Raw genomic sequence first — 17,085 nt, 5'->3', positions numbered from 1 at the left:
AGACATATCTCCATATATCTGTTAAAATAATCTGATAGATCTGGAGATTTGGTTGCACAGTTAGACTTCTTGTTTCTCTCTTTCAATAAGTCCTACGTCTGTTACTTTTACTTAGGATTTTGTTCCCACAGCGAGGCTCACATCATAGCACGAACAAACTTTGCCCATGTTTTGGTTTAGACAGAACAGTGTTTCCCAAACTTTCGACGCATGCGTACCCCTTCAATAAATTTTGTTTTAGCTCTTGAGTACCCCTCGCGCAAAGAAAAAAAAAGAAAGTTATCAGAAATAATAAGCGAAAAGTACAGTTGTTTCTAACAAATATAAATACATTGTCTATTCACCGATTAGAAGGAGAAGCATGGTTAATGAGTTGAAACGTGTACCCCTTTCAAACTCTCCCCGTACCCCTGGGGGTAAGCGTACCCCTGGGAAACACTGAGATCGAACAATGATTCATTCTTGTAAATGTAAATAGTAGAAATATATAAATAACCTTTTTTATTTATTTTATATTATTGTGTTGTTGTTGTTTTTTTTTTACAAATTAGCGGAAACGTGCAATCATCTCTTTATTTTCATCTTTCCATATTCACTTCACTCTCCCCCCCCCCTTTTTCCACCCACCCCCCTCTGTGTTCTTCCCAGGCAATATACTTCAAACATGGCTCCATATCAACCACCTTTTCTTTGTTGTTTTTGTCTGTATGTTTTCACCTTAGATACAGACTGTACACTTGATCTCCTCAAACTGTCAAGAGAAATGGGCGCCACCCAGGTGTAACTAATTTCCAAAACATTCATTATCTCTGGGCGAGAAAATCAAACTCGATTCCGAGATGTTGAGGTTGTTGTTTTTCTTTGATAACTATAGCTGTGTGAGGACCTGAGGGTGTGTGTGTGTGTGTAGGGGTGAGTAGGTGTGTGGAGGAGGTGGAGAGAAGGGCGATAACAACTCAGGTGATAGTCTGTGTTTGTTTTATCTTATCTTATCTTTTAAAATACAGACGTTTCTTCAAAAAAGAAGATGATTACGTCCTACGCGTCATGCATCTATTCATGCATGTTAACCAATAACTTAAATTCTGCCAAGTCATTGGTTTTCCTGGCTGACTCAGGCAACCCATTCCATGCCCTAATAGCACTAGGGAAGAAAGAGCTTTTGTACAAATTTGTCCTAGCATATGGGACGAGGAATGTGCCTTTATCTTTGTGTCTTCCAGAGTATTTTATTAGGTTTTGTTTTTGTATTTGAAGATTATGGTTCAGTGTTTTTTTTTTGCTACTTTACTTTTAAGTCTTCTATCCTGAAGGCTTTCTAAGTTTATTGTTTATACTTAATGACTTAACTTTATTAATTCTTAATTCTTAATATTAAAACTTGTCAATAGAAGGAAATGACGTAATCAAAATTTGACGAGAACGTGTTTTTCCCTTTTTTCCCCCCTTATGGAACATATGGCTTCAGTCAATGCATGCCAGGATCTCTTGTCTTTCGCTGGAGTTCTTCCCATTGCCTAATTCATTTTTTTTCTCAGCCTTTACAAGTATGCTTGTCGCCATGTTCTTTTAAGCTTTCTTCTGCGTCCAATGGCCTTGATGATGTCACTCTAAAGTCTGTTGAGCACTTGTTAGAATGAAGCCAAGACATTAAGAGTTATAAAAAAAAAACTAATGGATTTCATTGTCATGCCATATTGTATATGTTGAACTATGGGAGATTGGATTGAACAAAGACATGAAATAATGCCTATAATGATCGGCGAATTTGTCAATTAATAAGAAATTGAGGGGGAATAGAGTTCATGTTTTCTAGCTTTTAAAACTTGGCCATGTAAGCAGACGTTGACAGTAGCCACTAGTAGAAACTTGAAACACGTTGTCATGGTGACTGGAAGAGCGTTCACATCGGCGGGTTGGCTGAGAGGTAGAGCACTTGGCTTCAGAATTGAGGGGCTGGGATTTTACATTTCGGGATTCTCAAGGACGTCCCTAAATCCATTCAGCTGTCACGAGTACCTGACCTTAGTCGCAAAGGAGGTTGGTCGTTGTGCTGGCCATATAACACCCATGGTATCGTTTGGTCATAGAAATATGATCTTCACATCTTCCAATCCCTTCGGATCGCAAATTCTCTTTATTCAAAGCGATATCGGTGCTTTATCGTACGATGTCGATGCTATATTGTTTTAGAAAATCGATGCTTTATTATACAATATCGATGCTATAATGTACTACCATATCGATGCTGTATTGTACTACGAAATCGATGCTTTTTTCTTGTTGTACTGCAAAATCGATGTTTTATTGTACTACGATACTTTGAACTAGCTACTCAGCATCTTAGTGCCCCGTGCGCGGCTCCGAGATCCAATCAATAGGATTTACCCTTTTCATCATGGGCAATTAGACGCCATGCCTGGCGGGCAATAAACATTGGCCTACAGAAAGCGATGCAGTAGTTAATAATACTTGGCAAGTGTCGTCTCAGTATCACCTTACCGCGCATGCGCGCTAGTGACGGTGAAATTGTGCAATAATCCGGACTCCATCCTGTCCTCGCCGTTTCACCCCCATTGCAATGAGTACTTAGTGGCGGCGAGAATGATGCGATTTGCGGGTATTGATAGAGCACTATGTGGGGGGGGGGATAAAATAAAACAATTATGTAGCTAAATTTCGTTGTCTATTTAGAAAGAGTACTGACGAGTAGTATCATTGAGGGCTGTTACAGCAACGAAATGTGGTTAAATAAAACGGCTTCCTCACTCAGCCTTGTTGCTGAATCGTCACTGAATCTGAGAGTGTACATTCAGGGCCGGCCTTACGTCGATCTGACCGATAAATGTAAATTAAAATAATTACTACTTAGTAACTGGAACCAAGATTCAACATTCATATTGTATAGGCTTTCAGTATCTTTCTCTCACTTTCTTCTTCTTTCTCTCTCCTTCTCTCTCTTTCAATCTTTGACATTTTGTGTGTGTGTTTACGTTGTCACATTAGTCCAGAACCTTTCCACCATGCTGCACAATGTCTCCAAAAGAAATGCAAATCTAGGTGCGCAAATTAGGTGTGAAACTCGAGCATTATGGTACCATTGGACTTGTAACAAAATCGTATTCACAGTTGATTAAATAAAGTCTGTTCATCTAAATTTGTCCCTGTTCACATAGTTTGTTAGATGTTTAAATGATATGTGCAGTTATTTTTATCACTGGATACAATCCTATGCACCTTTGTGATTATTGTATAACTTTGATAATGTATGTTCATTGTGTTTGTCAGGCATTTCTCATTTATTTCTATTCTATTTCTCCCCCTCCCCATTCTTCCTACCTCCAACATGCACCAACCAGATGGTATTATAGGTAAGTTTACTTAATGCTTTGACATTGTCCTCGAAATATAGTTGGTTAACACCCCCCAGAAGTTGTTTTGGTTAACACACCCGCACTTAGTTTCTGTTGTTTATTTATTTATTTTGGTTTTCTTTTCTAAAACAACGTTGCTCCACTGTCAACATCTAGCATACAATCATTTGCTTATACTGAACGTGGCCACGACTATGTTATGTTTTGTCTCCCCTTTTCGTTCAATTTTATTATTGACGCATTCTATTTTGTGTTGTACCACACGAACAAGCATGCATTGTATTCTTTTAATATAGGTCTATTATTGTTTCTTCCTGTGTAATATCATAACTTTTTTTGTTGTTGAATGTGTTGTTGTTCTTTGATAGTTCACCAACTACACGTGTGTGCTATGCCTTGTTGTTAGAATGAAGGTCTGTTGTTACTTCATGTACACATGCTAACTAAGTGTTGGACATATAGTTGCATGCCTCAGGGCCAGATTTAACGGAGGGCCTGCGGGGCTTCAGCCCCGGCGACGCAACAAGAAAGGGGCCTCCACAAAAGAGATTTTAAAAAATATTTTCAACGAGTCAGAAACTTTTTAAAAATTTTCTCGCATTTCCCCCCCCCCCCATTTTTTCGGCTGGCAAAATTCGTGATTAAAAAGTGTACGCTTGTAGCATGCTCGGAATAAATAAATACAGCGCCTAATTTACGGCATTGCGTCTAGCAAGGGCCTTACCCTCCACAGACTAAAACTAAACTTAATTCCTTTCTTGTAAAATACAGCATGCTTTTAGATGCAAATATTGTCACGCATGAGTGGATCTTTATTGAAGCTTTGGAAAAATTGTTGGGGCCTCCACACAAATTCTGCACTGAGGCCTCCAAATACTTAAATCCGGCCCTGGCATGCCTACGCGTTAACCGCTTCCAGGGCGTGTCTTGTGGTGAGGTATGGCACGAAATATGAGCAGACCAACATAGCACTTGGTAGACAAAGGGTTTCGAACTCCAGTTGTGCTGTCATAGGGGAGTCAACACATTGCTTTACCACTCTGGAGCACCATCGTCTCAAGTAGGCTACATCATCATCTCGACCCATCCTCGACTACGGTGACAGTCTACCTAGTTGCATAAAATTAACCTAATGGGCGGGGTGGGGTGGGGGTTTCCCCCGTGTTCGTTGTCATGGTAACACAAAATGGCGTGCCTGATCACATTGAAACCTCCGCTGTGCCCCCCTTTGGATTTGGATGTGTTGGTTTGCCACGCTTCTGTCAAGGTAACACTCGTGTCATTTAGGTGTTTAAACACCTTCCCCCCCCCCTTTTTTTTTTTTAAACAATTTGAAAAACTAACACAATGTTGTTTTTTTTTTATTTTTATGTAATTGGTTTTTTATTTTTTTTATTTTTTGTCATTTCCTGTCACCTCAACTTAAAACATTTTCGCATAATTACTTACCAATTAATATTTTTGTAATCGATTTTTTTTTATTTAATTGTGATTGCACTTCATGTTTGTATGTGTGTTTGGTAATAATTGGTAGAGCTTAATTTGTGAGTTGTGTATATAGAATTGTGCATTGAGAGGACGTGCTTATATTATTGCTCTGTACATATCGGTGTTGTCCTGTTTGGTTAATTAGAGCTAAATTTAAATTATGGCGGATCTTTTTTTTTTTCAGAAACGCAATACTCAACCATAATAATAATAATAATAATAATAATAATAATAAATAACAATAATTATAGTAATAGTAATAATAATACTGATAGCATAATAATAATAATAATAATAATAATAATAATGGAAATGATAATTAAACGATAGGTGTCTTTTTTAAATATATTTTTAAATTTGTAAAAACTTTATCGGACTTACTTCCCCTGGGAGTAGAAGCTATACACCTGATTGTAGAACTTGTATACATATATTACTAGAGAGCAGACTAACGTAATGCAAGGCAATGAATATTAAATTATGAAGAAAAAAAATGTTATACAATAAGAAGTCCGGATCTAGATATGATAGATTTCCCATTTCAAGGATAATTGTTTTTTTTCTCTACCTCTCTTTCAATTTTTTTTTTATTTCCCCTTCTGTCTGTCTGTCTGTCTCTCTCTTTTTCTCTCTCTCTCTCTCTCTCTCTCTCCCTTCGTTTCATTCATCCTCTCTTTTTCTTCTTTTTTCTCTTCATCCTTTGTTTTTAAACATTATGTTCTGTTGTCTTCACTTTTACATCAGTTTTTAAAACAAAAACAAAAAAATTTCTCTCACAAATCTTCTGTCTCTCTATTTTTGTTTTCATTCCTTCATTCTTTCTATTCCTTCATTCTTTCTATTTCCTCATTTTTTTTCCTTATGCCTTTTTTTTTTTAGGCGAAGCAAACAAATGTCAAGGTCGTTTTCATGTATCAACAAAATAAAGTATAAATGTTTAATTTAAAATTTGTTTTTCAAAGCGTTAGAACTGCATGGCCTGAATATGAAACAAAAATAAAATGTATTTAAATCATCAACGAAATTAAAACATTTAATCATTCTAAGCTTTTTTTAATTATTTTTTTTAAATGAATTTTTGGTTTAGATTTTATTGGGGTGTAATGTAAAATCTCTTTCATAACCAGATAAAGCCTTTAATTCAAATGGCTCAGTTGTTATTTGGTATACATGTAAAATGTCATGTATTGAATGCACGCTTTGGTGAATGCAAAAGTTGGCATATATTACGAAAAAAATAATAAACTAAAATGTAGAAGGGAAAAAAAAGAGAAATGGGATAATTTTAAAAATGAATCCTATCTCTATACAATTTTTTTTTTAATTTTGTCACCATTTTTATATATATATATATATATATTTAATTCCGCCTTGACCTTCAGCTAATTTCACCTTGCATGCGTATTGCGAGACTCGTCCGATTGTTGTTTTGTATTAACCCCAATGTCAATGCAATGAAGGTTTATAACGAATGCCAAACTAGGACATTTTTGTACAGATGTTGTTCATGAACAAAGTGAACACAATAGGAAGTTGAATTTTTTTAATTAAATTTAATATTTAAATCTAAATCTCAAAAAATAAAAAGTTGTCATTATTATTACAATTACTAGTAGTATTATTATCAATGTTTAAACAAACATTTTAAATTTCTTGTTGGTTTTATAGATTTTGAAATCCATTTAGCGACTTTTATTATTCTCATGTATTTTTATTCTTTATTGATTACATCTTTTGGTTATCATTTATCAACACTTTGTGCTTTATGTTCTATTCTATTTCCTTCGGCAGCTCCTGGGGCGCCGGTGATCATACCCGAGGACTGTTCGTGTGAGAACAACAGCGTTACTATCGCCTGGGCGCCCTTGATGGGGAGCGTGGTGGAAGCCTATACCCTGGAGTTAGATGACGGCAATGGGGGCGATTTTAGGGTAAGTCATTGCTTTTACGCCCTAATTATTCAATGAAATTCAAAACTATTCATAGTCAATAACTTAGACATTTGGGGTTAAAGGCTGAGAAAATTGTGCTCGTGGGACGATGTTTTTTTTTTTAATTTTTTATAAAAGTAAAATTAATAAAGGTCTAAGTAATAATTTTTATTGAACACAGCCCATCTTTATGCAATAACATGTCTTCATTGATGTCTTCATCAATGTCTTCATCAATGTCTTCATCAATGTCTTCATCAATGTCTTCATCAATGGGCCATTTGATTGCGGCATCATCGTGCGTTGATCACGACCAGATATCTCATTTAAAGAAAACAAAAAAGATCTCATTTCTTCATCTTGTTCTACTTAGCTTTGCTTTTGGTGACCTTCACTAAGTTGTTGATTAACGTTTCGAAAACACCGGGGTGTTCAACCTACGGCCTGTGGGTCTATCTGGCCCGTGATAAGTTCAAGTTCTAAACAATTATAATAATAATGACAATAATAATAGTAACAATGATAATAATAATCTTGGCATTGCAGTACAGTTATCTAACAACAATTAAAAAAAAGAACAACATCTGAAAATGAAAAAAAAAGAACCCAATATTACAACCTTTGCCTGCCTGAAAGTAAGCGACTATGGAATGACCTAAAATAACTGTTGCTATATCAGCCGAGTAATTAGCGGCAACTGACCTGGTAGACACATTTCATACCCTTAACATTACCTGTCAGGGGGCAGTACAAATCGGCCACATCACCAGAAAATTCCCAAGTGGACACTGTTAAAGAAACTACAATGAATATCTTTTTTCCGTTTAACGAGGTTTGACCATGGCAGAGATTACAAAATTAATATAATATGAATTATTATAATAAAATAGTTTTTGTCCAGTTCAGATAACAGAAATAGATATTAAATTAGGTCTCTAATTATCATTTTTAAAATCCATATACTTAGCTCACCTAAAATCAATTTTGACTTTCTATTTGCGCTCGTGTTGATGTGTGTCTCTGCTTGTGTCTGCGTTGTGTGTGTGTGTTTATTTAAGGCAACCAGAAATGATAGAACAAAGATGCAAGTCTCATTTGGTCAAATTCAAACCATTTTCGTCCAATAAGCCTGCTAAAGACCAAAGGGAAATTAACCAGACTGCCCTGCGTCTCGGCTCTAACTTCCGTTGAACCTCACCCATAATTCCAATGACTTCCGGACCCCTCCCACTTCCCTCTGTACTATTGCGTGGAAAAAAAAAAAGATATCTTTGCTACATTAGATAACTCCGTTATAGAAAGCCGAATAAAAATAAATAATGTTAAAATTTTAAAAAACGTTTTGGGAAATATGTTTCTGCAGGTGATATAAGCCGCACGAGTATGTAAGCTAAAAATTTGAGAGGGAAAAGAAAAATACTGATATTGAGTGAGAGAATTGTTAGCATGAGAGAAAGAGAGAGAGAGGAGAGAGAGAAAGAGAGGGGGGGGGGGAGAGAGAGCGACCACATATTCTCCTTTTTTGGTACAAGTCCTATACTTGTGCAATAGAAACATGACGCAGTTCTTACACCTGTTTGGTTGCATGAGACCTCCCCCCTTCACCCCCCACCATTAGACAATAGGTGAGTAAGAAAGTGTTTAAGCGCTTCAGTTAAACACAGCCTTTGATGAGATTCGGGGGTGGGTGGAGTACATTCGTTTCCATTGTACTTGCGTCGCTTTTTACCTGGTCTGTTAATAGCAAGACCAAATACGGAGGGCAGAGAAACGTAAGATGTGTGGGCTTCAAGTTTGATAGTCAACCAGGAGGGTAAGAAAAAAAAAAAGACGAATGCTTATTTAAAGCGCCCCGTGCACTCGGCGCCCTACGGTCGGCTTGACCTGGCACGCGAGCTGTTTAATTGTCTTTAATCAGGCCAGGTGTCGGCCAGAGATCAGGTGGGCAAACAAAAGGTCTTAATGGGCCCTTGCCCCCCCCCCCCCCCCCAGCTTCATGACTCTAGAAACAAAAAGGAATGGGGAGGGTGGGGGGACGTTTTGAGAGCCTTGGGGAATTGATGTCGGTCCAGGGTGGATCACATGATTTGCGCAAACACCAGAGGGCTGCCTGTGTAAGGGGAGGTGATAATGACGGCCTTGAGGGGCTTCCGGTTTCTCACACTCTGAAACTTTTCTTTCTTCTCCTCCACGGCCATTGTGATCGCGGCCATCGATTATAGGACCGAGTTGTTTGGCTATAGGTTAGTGCTTCTCAGAGCGTGCCTCTCGGTCACATGTTTATTCTTAAAGCATGCACGCATGCGTATTAACTGACACATAAGTATATTCAGACTTTGACATTGGCGTGATTGATTCCATTGATATATCTGACTATCAGATTCCATTGATATATCAGACTATCAGATTCAATTGATATATCGGACTATCAGATTCCATTGATATATCGGACTATCAGATTCCATTGATATATCGGACTATCAGACACCATTGATATATCGGACTATCAGATTCAATTGATATATTGGACTATCAGATTCAATTGATATATCGGACTATCAGATTCCATAGATATATCGGACTATCAGACTCCATTGATATATCGGACTATCAGATTCAATTGATATATCGGACTATCAGATTCAATTGATATATCGGACTATCAGATTCAATTGATATATTGGACTATCAGATTCAATTGATATATCGGACTATCAGATTCAATTGATATATCGGACTATCGGATTCAATTGATATATCGGACTATCAGATTCCATTGATATATCGGACTATCAGATTCAATTGATATATCGGACTATCAGATTCCATTGATATATCGGACTATCAGATTCTATTGATATATCGGACTATCAGATGCCATTGATATATCGGACTATCAGACTCCATTGATATATCGGACTATCAGATTCCATTGATATATTGGACTATCAGATGCCATTGATATATTGGACTATCAGATGCCATCGATATATCGGACTATCAGATTCCATTGATATATCGGACTATCAGATGCCATTGATATATCGGACTATCAGACGCCATTGATATATCGGACTATCAGATTCCATTGATATATCGGACTATCAGATGCCATTGATATATTGGACTATCAGATTCCATTGATATATCGGACTATTAGATGCCATTGATATATCGGACTATCAGATGCCATTGATATATCGGACTATCAGATGCCATTGATATATCGGACTATCAGATTCCATTGATATATCGGACTATCAGATGCCATTGATATATCGGACTATCAGATTCCATTGATATATCGGACTATCAGATTCAATTGATATATCGGACTATCAGATTCAATTGATATATCGGACTATCAGATTCCATTGATATATCGGACTATCAGATTCCATTGATATATCGGACTATCAGATTCCGTTGATATATCGGACTATCAGATTCCATTGATATATTGGACTATCAGATGCCATTGATATATCGGACTATCAGATTCAATTGATATATCGGACTATCAGATGCCATTGATATATCGGACTATCAGATTCAATTGATATATCGGACTATCAGATTCCATTGATATATTGTATCGGAATGAAGGAAGAGAATGACTCGATAACAACTCACCAGGGTAGAACGGCTGGACTTGAAACTAACCAATCAGAAACCAAGATGATTACGTCATAGCTCTATTTTCAACATGGAACCACTGTGAAGCGAGAACAATCATCATGAAAGGCCCAAACACTGACCTGCAACGTCACAACCTGTGGGCAGCGGAGACCAATGACTCGTTGCCACATCGCAGGTATGTACGACGTGGCGACGAGCTATTGGTCTAAACTGCCCACAGGTTGTGACGTTTCTGGTCAGTGTTGAAGCCTTCTGTAACGAATGGTCTCGCGTGACGACAGTCCGAAGTGCATATCACGTGACCACGAAGAAGGCAATTACATCATTATTATATTTCTTATTTAGTTCGTCCATCGTGGTTTGATGATGACCACTTTTGTCATCCAGGTGGCTGAGGGGACCTATGTGATTCCAGAATGTTCGGCTGCACACTAGGCAAGTTATTCAATTTGAGCTAGTGCCATTGGCCTTGCTTTTTTTTCTCTGGCGCTTTTCTTCTGCCAGCGCTGTTCTCTTGTCCTCAGCTATTTGTGCGCCAGTTTTCACAGCGCGACGCCATGATGCCCTGTCATGTGTTTCTGTCTCCCAGATGGCTGGGTCAATGCTGAAGGTTTTCATCTTTGAGGGTGTCCCTGAAGCGTTTTGTTAGAATGAAAGTCCAAAGAGACAACAATTGAACAGATGAAGAACGAAATGAGTCTCAAGCTCTAGAGATCACGATTCAAGGAAACGATCAAAAGTAGGAGAAAGAGAAAGATAGACAGAAAGAGAAAGATAGAAAGAAAGAGAAAGAGAAAGATAGACAGAAAGAGAAAGGAAGATAGAAAGAAAGAGAAAGATAGAGAGAAAGAGAAAGATAGACAGAAAGAGAAAGAGGAAGATAGAAAGAAAGAGACAGATAGAGAGAAAGATAGAAAGAGAAAGAGGAAGATAGAAAGAGAAAGAGGAAGATAGAAAGAAAGAGAAAGATAGAAAGAAAGAGACAGAATGTGAGATATATATATATAGAAAGAGAGAAAATAGGAGAGAGAGAGAGAGTGAGATGGTATAGGCCTACTGTGAGGAAAAGTCAAGGGTGGCTTCAAACTGCCATCACGAAGGTGACGAGCTCAATGTCTGCCCGTCCCTGTTTAGGGATGGACGTAATCATCTTCATATCTGAGTTTTAAAAGTTTGAAAATGATAAAACAAACAAAGCTGCAATATGAAAATATAGTTGTTGCTTTTACAAAGCTTATAGCAACTCTGTCTGTCTATCTATCTATCTATCTATCTATCTATCTATCTATCTATCTATCTATCTATCTCTCTGTCTGTCTGTCTATCTATCTCTCTGACTGTTTGGTAAAAAGTTTGAACATTTTTTTTCTCCCATTTCACAATCTCGAATCAAGTTAAAACTTTGCACAATTATTCATTGAACCTGGATAAAGCATGGATAACAAAAATAAGAACAGTTAGTTACTTATTGATGAATTATTATTTTGCTCGATATCGAAATAAGGAAAATAAATGTTTTTTAACGAGAGATGTAGATGTATATATGGATTTACTCCCTGTATTACGTTTTGACATTTTTTTTCCCACTTCCCATTCTCGTATCAAGTTGAATGTTGCTCAATTATTCATAGTCCATGACAAAACATGAATCAATCCAAAAATTAACCCATTATATAATCATTTAGTACTAATTACTTAGTTTTGTTTTATGTAGCAGAGAGGGAACTGTAATTTTTAGATACATCGCAGTAATTAGCGGTTCTTTCCCTAAGATAAGCTTTGTTTATAAAAAGTATTCTTTTTTCTATTGCTTGTTTGTCTATTGTACTATTTTCTAGCTATATAGACAAGACTTGATTCCTAACTCCTCCATTCAATCAGCCCACGATATATTAGCCCAGCCTTTATACTCTGGTCCCAACAACTTGATTGTACTAAAGATTATCAGGAATCAATCCCGACGTTCTCGTGTCTGTACCAAACGTTTAGCCTCATTAGTGAGCAGACGATACGAGTACTGAACATCGATAATGAACAATTCGATCGCTGGATCATGGATTGAGGCATCTTTGGTACTAATGTCTTGGGGTGAAAGGTTGTTATAGGCGAATAGGCTATCATAAAATATTTGGGTGTGTGCTTTACAATAGTTGCGTATTGATTTGTAAGACCTTAGTTTATTAACAACTCTAAATGTCAAGAAAACCAAAGAAAGACAACTTATCAAATCTTCCAATAGAACAGCCACATAGGGATTTATAAGACATTTTACAATAAACTCTTCATGAAGAGAGAAGACAGAGTGAAGACAGAGTGAAGAGAGAGTGGAGAGAGGAAGAGGGATTACAAGAAAGAAACAAGCAAAATAATAAAAAAACTTTTAAAAATAGCTAACCTTATATAAGTGGAAGAGCTGCACATTTACATCCATCTCTATGTACTATAATCTTATTTCCCTTTTACAACTTTTACTGCTCCTTGCCCCTATTTCTGCTGCTTACCCCTAATTCTAATGCTTGCCCTATTTTTCAAGAGCAGTCAAGTCTTATAATCTATACTACAACCTTTTCTATGACTATGGAATGATGGAAACTTTGCACAGTTCTTTAGGGAACAAAGCGAGCATACATTTGCTTTTGTTAAGCTCGATCTCATGTTGGGTCTGTTTCGAACATCTAATTCTTTATTGATCACATGCATGTCTTCAGAACTCCATTTCAGTCCTCACTGTACTGACATCATACTTTCTTTCTCTTCGTTCTCTCTAGTTTTTGTTTATTTATCTCAATGGCTACAGTTTATGGTATCATATTTCCACGCCCCTGTGTGTCCCAGCTACCATAAAGAGAGAAACACCGCTGGGAGTAATACAAGGCAAATATTGCAATCGAGTTCTTCGATTATCAACGAACTAATCGATATATATTTGTAGACCAGTGATGGTTTAGTGTCGGAAAAAAATATTCTCAGCGTCAATAATAATCCACGAATGACAACTGAAGCAAAGCAACCGAATATTGTCCCCTGGGTATGTGTGTATCAATGCTATGAACATGAGTCGAAGATTGTAGGGGTTCATCTATTAAGTAGAAGATTGTGAAAGATTGGGGTTTATCTATTAAATAGAATATTGTAAGATTTCAAGTGTTCAGTAGAAGATTGTAGAGACTTCCTCTATTAAGTAGAAGATTGTAGAGACTTCCTCTATTAAGTAGAAGATTGTAGAGACTTCCTCTATTAAGTAGAAGATTGTAGAGACTTCCTCTATTTAGTAGAAGATTGTAGAGACTTCCTCTATTCAGTAGAAGATCGTAGAGACTTCCTCTATTCAGTAGAAGATTGTAGAGACTTCCTCTATTAAGTAGAAGATTGTAGAGACTTCCTCTATTAAGTAGAAGATTGTAGAGACTTCCTCTATTAAGTAGAAGATTGTAGAGACTTCCTCTATTAAGTAGAATATTGTAGAGACTTCCTCTATTTAGTAGAAGATTGTAGAGACTTCCTCTATTTAGTAGAATATTGTAGAGACTTCCTCTATTTAGTAGAAGATTGTAGGGTTTTACGTGTTCAAAAGACAATGTTAGGGGCTCATCTGTTGTGATTGGTTCAACTGTTTAGTGAACAAAACAAAACAAAACAGTTACATATTCTCAATATTTTTAATTTACTAAAATGTGTATGTCTAGCATATGTAAAATCTGTAAAACACAGAAATACCCAACCCTCCATCCCGCCATGAACGCCCAACTTGTAGAGTTGAGCTTTTATTTGCGTCACTATCTCACACCCCACCTTAGTTTCACAACCACACACACACACACTCACACACACACACACACACTCACAACCCCCCCTCTCTCTCTCTCACACACACACACACAGTTCCATTCTTACAGATATCCATCAAAAGCTTTGTAATGTATGCGCGTGCTGCAAACAGTTAAACGTCTCCTGTATGCACTTTTTGTCCTTGCGTGTGGGGCCGCTCTGTGGGGCCCGGGGACTGCTGTGAGAACGAAAGAGAAACAAAAAAAAGACATTCACGTACGTATGTTATTCCGACGTTGCGAAAAATATTCAAGGACCAAGTTCTCGAAATATCTCCTCCCCTCCCCCTTTTTATCTTTATTTTGAAGGTAGCTATTTTTAGATACTATGGAGTACTACAGACTTCGTTCTCACTACGATAGTATCATGATCACGTGATTACACATGTGACAAAGCTCTCATTCAATGGCGGTGTTTTATTATACGGAATAAGAAAGATGGTAATGGGAAAATGGTTCATAACAAATGATTCAGAATTGTCAGCAACACAGAGATACAACTCAATAAGCTGTGGCTAGGATTGTCCAAAGTCTGAATATGGCTAAATGAGGAATTATAAATGGCCAGAAGAATGCTTTTATTTCCGCGTTATATGCCAGTAATGCCCAAAAACTACGGCCCGCGGGATACATTCGACCCAAGACAGTTTGCTGTCGTGCTCATCGCTACATCTGCCCACTGTTGTTACCGGTCATTGACTTGTAGCACCAAACTGCTGGTAGACAGCTAAAAACAAAATCAACATGTGAGATACTAATGAAATAAATGTAGCAGACTTTAGTAATAATACTTTGAACAAAATCTAACTCTCTACAATGACACAACATTTCAATCTTACGTTCTGGAGTCGTCTCCCCTAAGACCAAATGACGACAATGCCACCTATGTTGCATCATTCACAACCAATCGCTAGCTTCTTCCCACCGTCACCATGTAAACACACACACACACACACTCCATAACACCCACATTGTATAAAGAAGCCAGAGTGGCTCGGAATCAATCGATTTGATTTGATGCGAGTCATGACAAGAGCGTTGCAAATGTTTAGAATTCCAATGGCAAAAGAAATGACACCACTTACCCACACCTAATTAGTCATCATTGCTTTGGATACTGTCATACTAAACGTTATTCACAATAATTTTCTCTCTGTTTACTATTTTAATTTGATCCTCCGGTGCCCCCCCCCCACCCCCAAAAAAAAAAAACGTGTCAGAGATTGTCACGTGATAAACTCAACAATGCCAATGCCAAATTGAACGTAACACTTGCCAAAGAAATAAAAAAACAAGTCATATTTTTTTTTAAAATAGGCTAATGTGAGTCAGTTGATCTTCGTATCTTATTTATTACTGCTAGTTTGTTGCCCATTTCTGTTTAAATACAAGTCAGACCTTCCTTTAGATTGATTTTATTTTGCGTTTTATAAAGGAATAGCTGTGAAAGTTTGACTCGGCAGTGCTATAAAGTAAAAAATAATAATAATAATCATATATATATCTTCTCTATATATAACTCTCTTCGTGACACAACCATGCGGGACACCACGGTGAAAACGTCTTGGAAAGATAACTCTTTTTTTAGATTTGTTTCCATTATATGATCTTCTCAAAAGTCTAGTACATACATCTGTAATATGTCCACTGTTTCCCATCATTTCATGTCATGGTCTTTCTGTGTCCCTCCCCTCACAGGTTGTGTACGTGGGCAGAGAGATGATATGTACAGTGGACGGGCTACATTTCAACAGCATCTACAACGCCCGAGTCAAGGCCCACAACCATGCCGGAGAGAGCGAGTACAGTGAGATTATCTCCCTGCAGACGGCAGAAGGTAGAGACGTGAGAGACCTGTCTAGCTTTGACTGGTACGAGCTGGGCGGCATCCTCGAGAGGCTCTCCAAAGTCTGACCTAAAAACACCTATTTTCGATAGGTCCTTGACAATTTTAGATCGCGATTAAAAAAAAAAATATTAGTGACTATATCAAATTAATTTTTTTTTATTTTATAATTATTTTTATATATACAGATCCAATAGGATGAACATATCATAGGCATTGTGACCTTTCTGACAGTGACCTTTTATATATATTTATATAAATATATATTTATAATTTATATGTATCTATTGTAGGGTTGTGATATATAATTCAAATAGTAGAGTAGTTTATACTTTCTTAACATGTACACATGTTTAATGTTCACGTAGAGAATTGTTCAACTTAGACAGTAACACTAACAATACTTAGAAGAATATTTACAACTAAATATGAACAAAATACTTACCTCCTATATTGAATTAGTAAAGCCATACTAAACAGGGGCCAATAGAACCAACTGTATTTCATTTAATGACATAATGAAACATCCACATTTCACTAAAGCATCTGTCCAAGATTGTTGCTATTTACCATAGACACTCTGTGACCAAGCCATTAGGACTAAATAGATTAATATGTTTAGCTTTGTTATGCTGTATACTGTCCAACACTATCTAGGAGAAAGGATACGTTCCGGAAGAGTTTATTTATTTATTTTGAATTCATTGCAAATAGATTAATATGTTTAGCTTTGTTATGCTGTATACTGTCCAACACTATCTAGGAGAAAGGATACGTTCCGGAAGAGTTTATTTATTTATTTTGAATTCATTGCAAATCACACACACACATTTAAGTCTGTGCCAGGTTGGTATGGATGCTTGGTCGTATGGTATGCGCTTTGGGCTGTTACCCTGATGGTCCCAATTTCAAACCTTACCTTCCATGGTGACCTCCTTGACCCCAAATTAAAGGTGCCGCTTCTATCCACTGCTAGGTGG

General features: G+C 37.1%; 1 protein-coding gene across 4 annotated transcripts in view; it reads left to right on the top strand.

The window, feature by feature from the left end:
• LOC106056906 (E3 ubiquitin-protein ligase TRIM9-like) overlaps positions 1–16,811 on the top strand; it is a 157,696-nt gene extending 140,885 nt beyond the window's left edge. For 3 of the 4 annotated variants that reach the window (XM_056023925.1, XM_056023924.1, XM_013213826.2), the window contains exons 6-8: positions 3,360–3,371; positions 6,654–6,793; positions 15,958–16,811. In XM_056023925.1, coding sequence (XP_055879900.1) covers positions 3,360–3,371; positions 6,654–6,793; positions 15,958–16,173 — 368 coding nt within the window. In that variant the 3' untranslated portion in view covers positions 16,174–16,811. The remainder of the gene's footprint in view (positions 1–3,359; positions 3,372–6,653; positions 6,794–15,957) is intronic. The other variant, XM_013213827.2, reaches the window with a different exon arrangement.
• Positions 16,812–17,085: the final 274 nt, after the last annotated feature.

The sequence above is a fragment of the Biomphalaria glabrata genome, chromosome 3 (genome assembly GCF_947242115.1).
Source record: "Biomphalaria glabrata chromosome 3, xgBioGlab47.1, whole genome shotgun sequence".
Taxonomy (NCBI): Eukaryota; Metazoa; Mollusca; class Gastropoda; family Planorbidae; genus Biomphalaria; species Biomphalaria glabrata.
The sequence above is the reverse complement of the archived record's forward strand: the minus strand, read 5'-3'. Positions and strand labels throughout refer to the sequence as shown.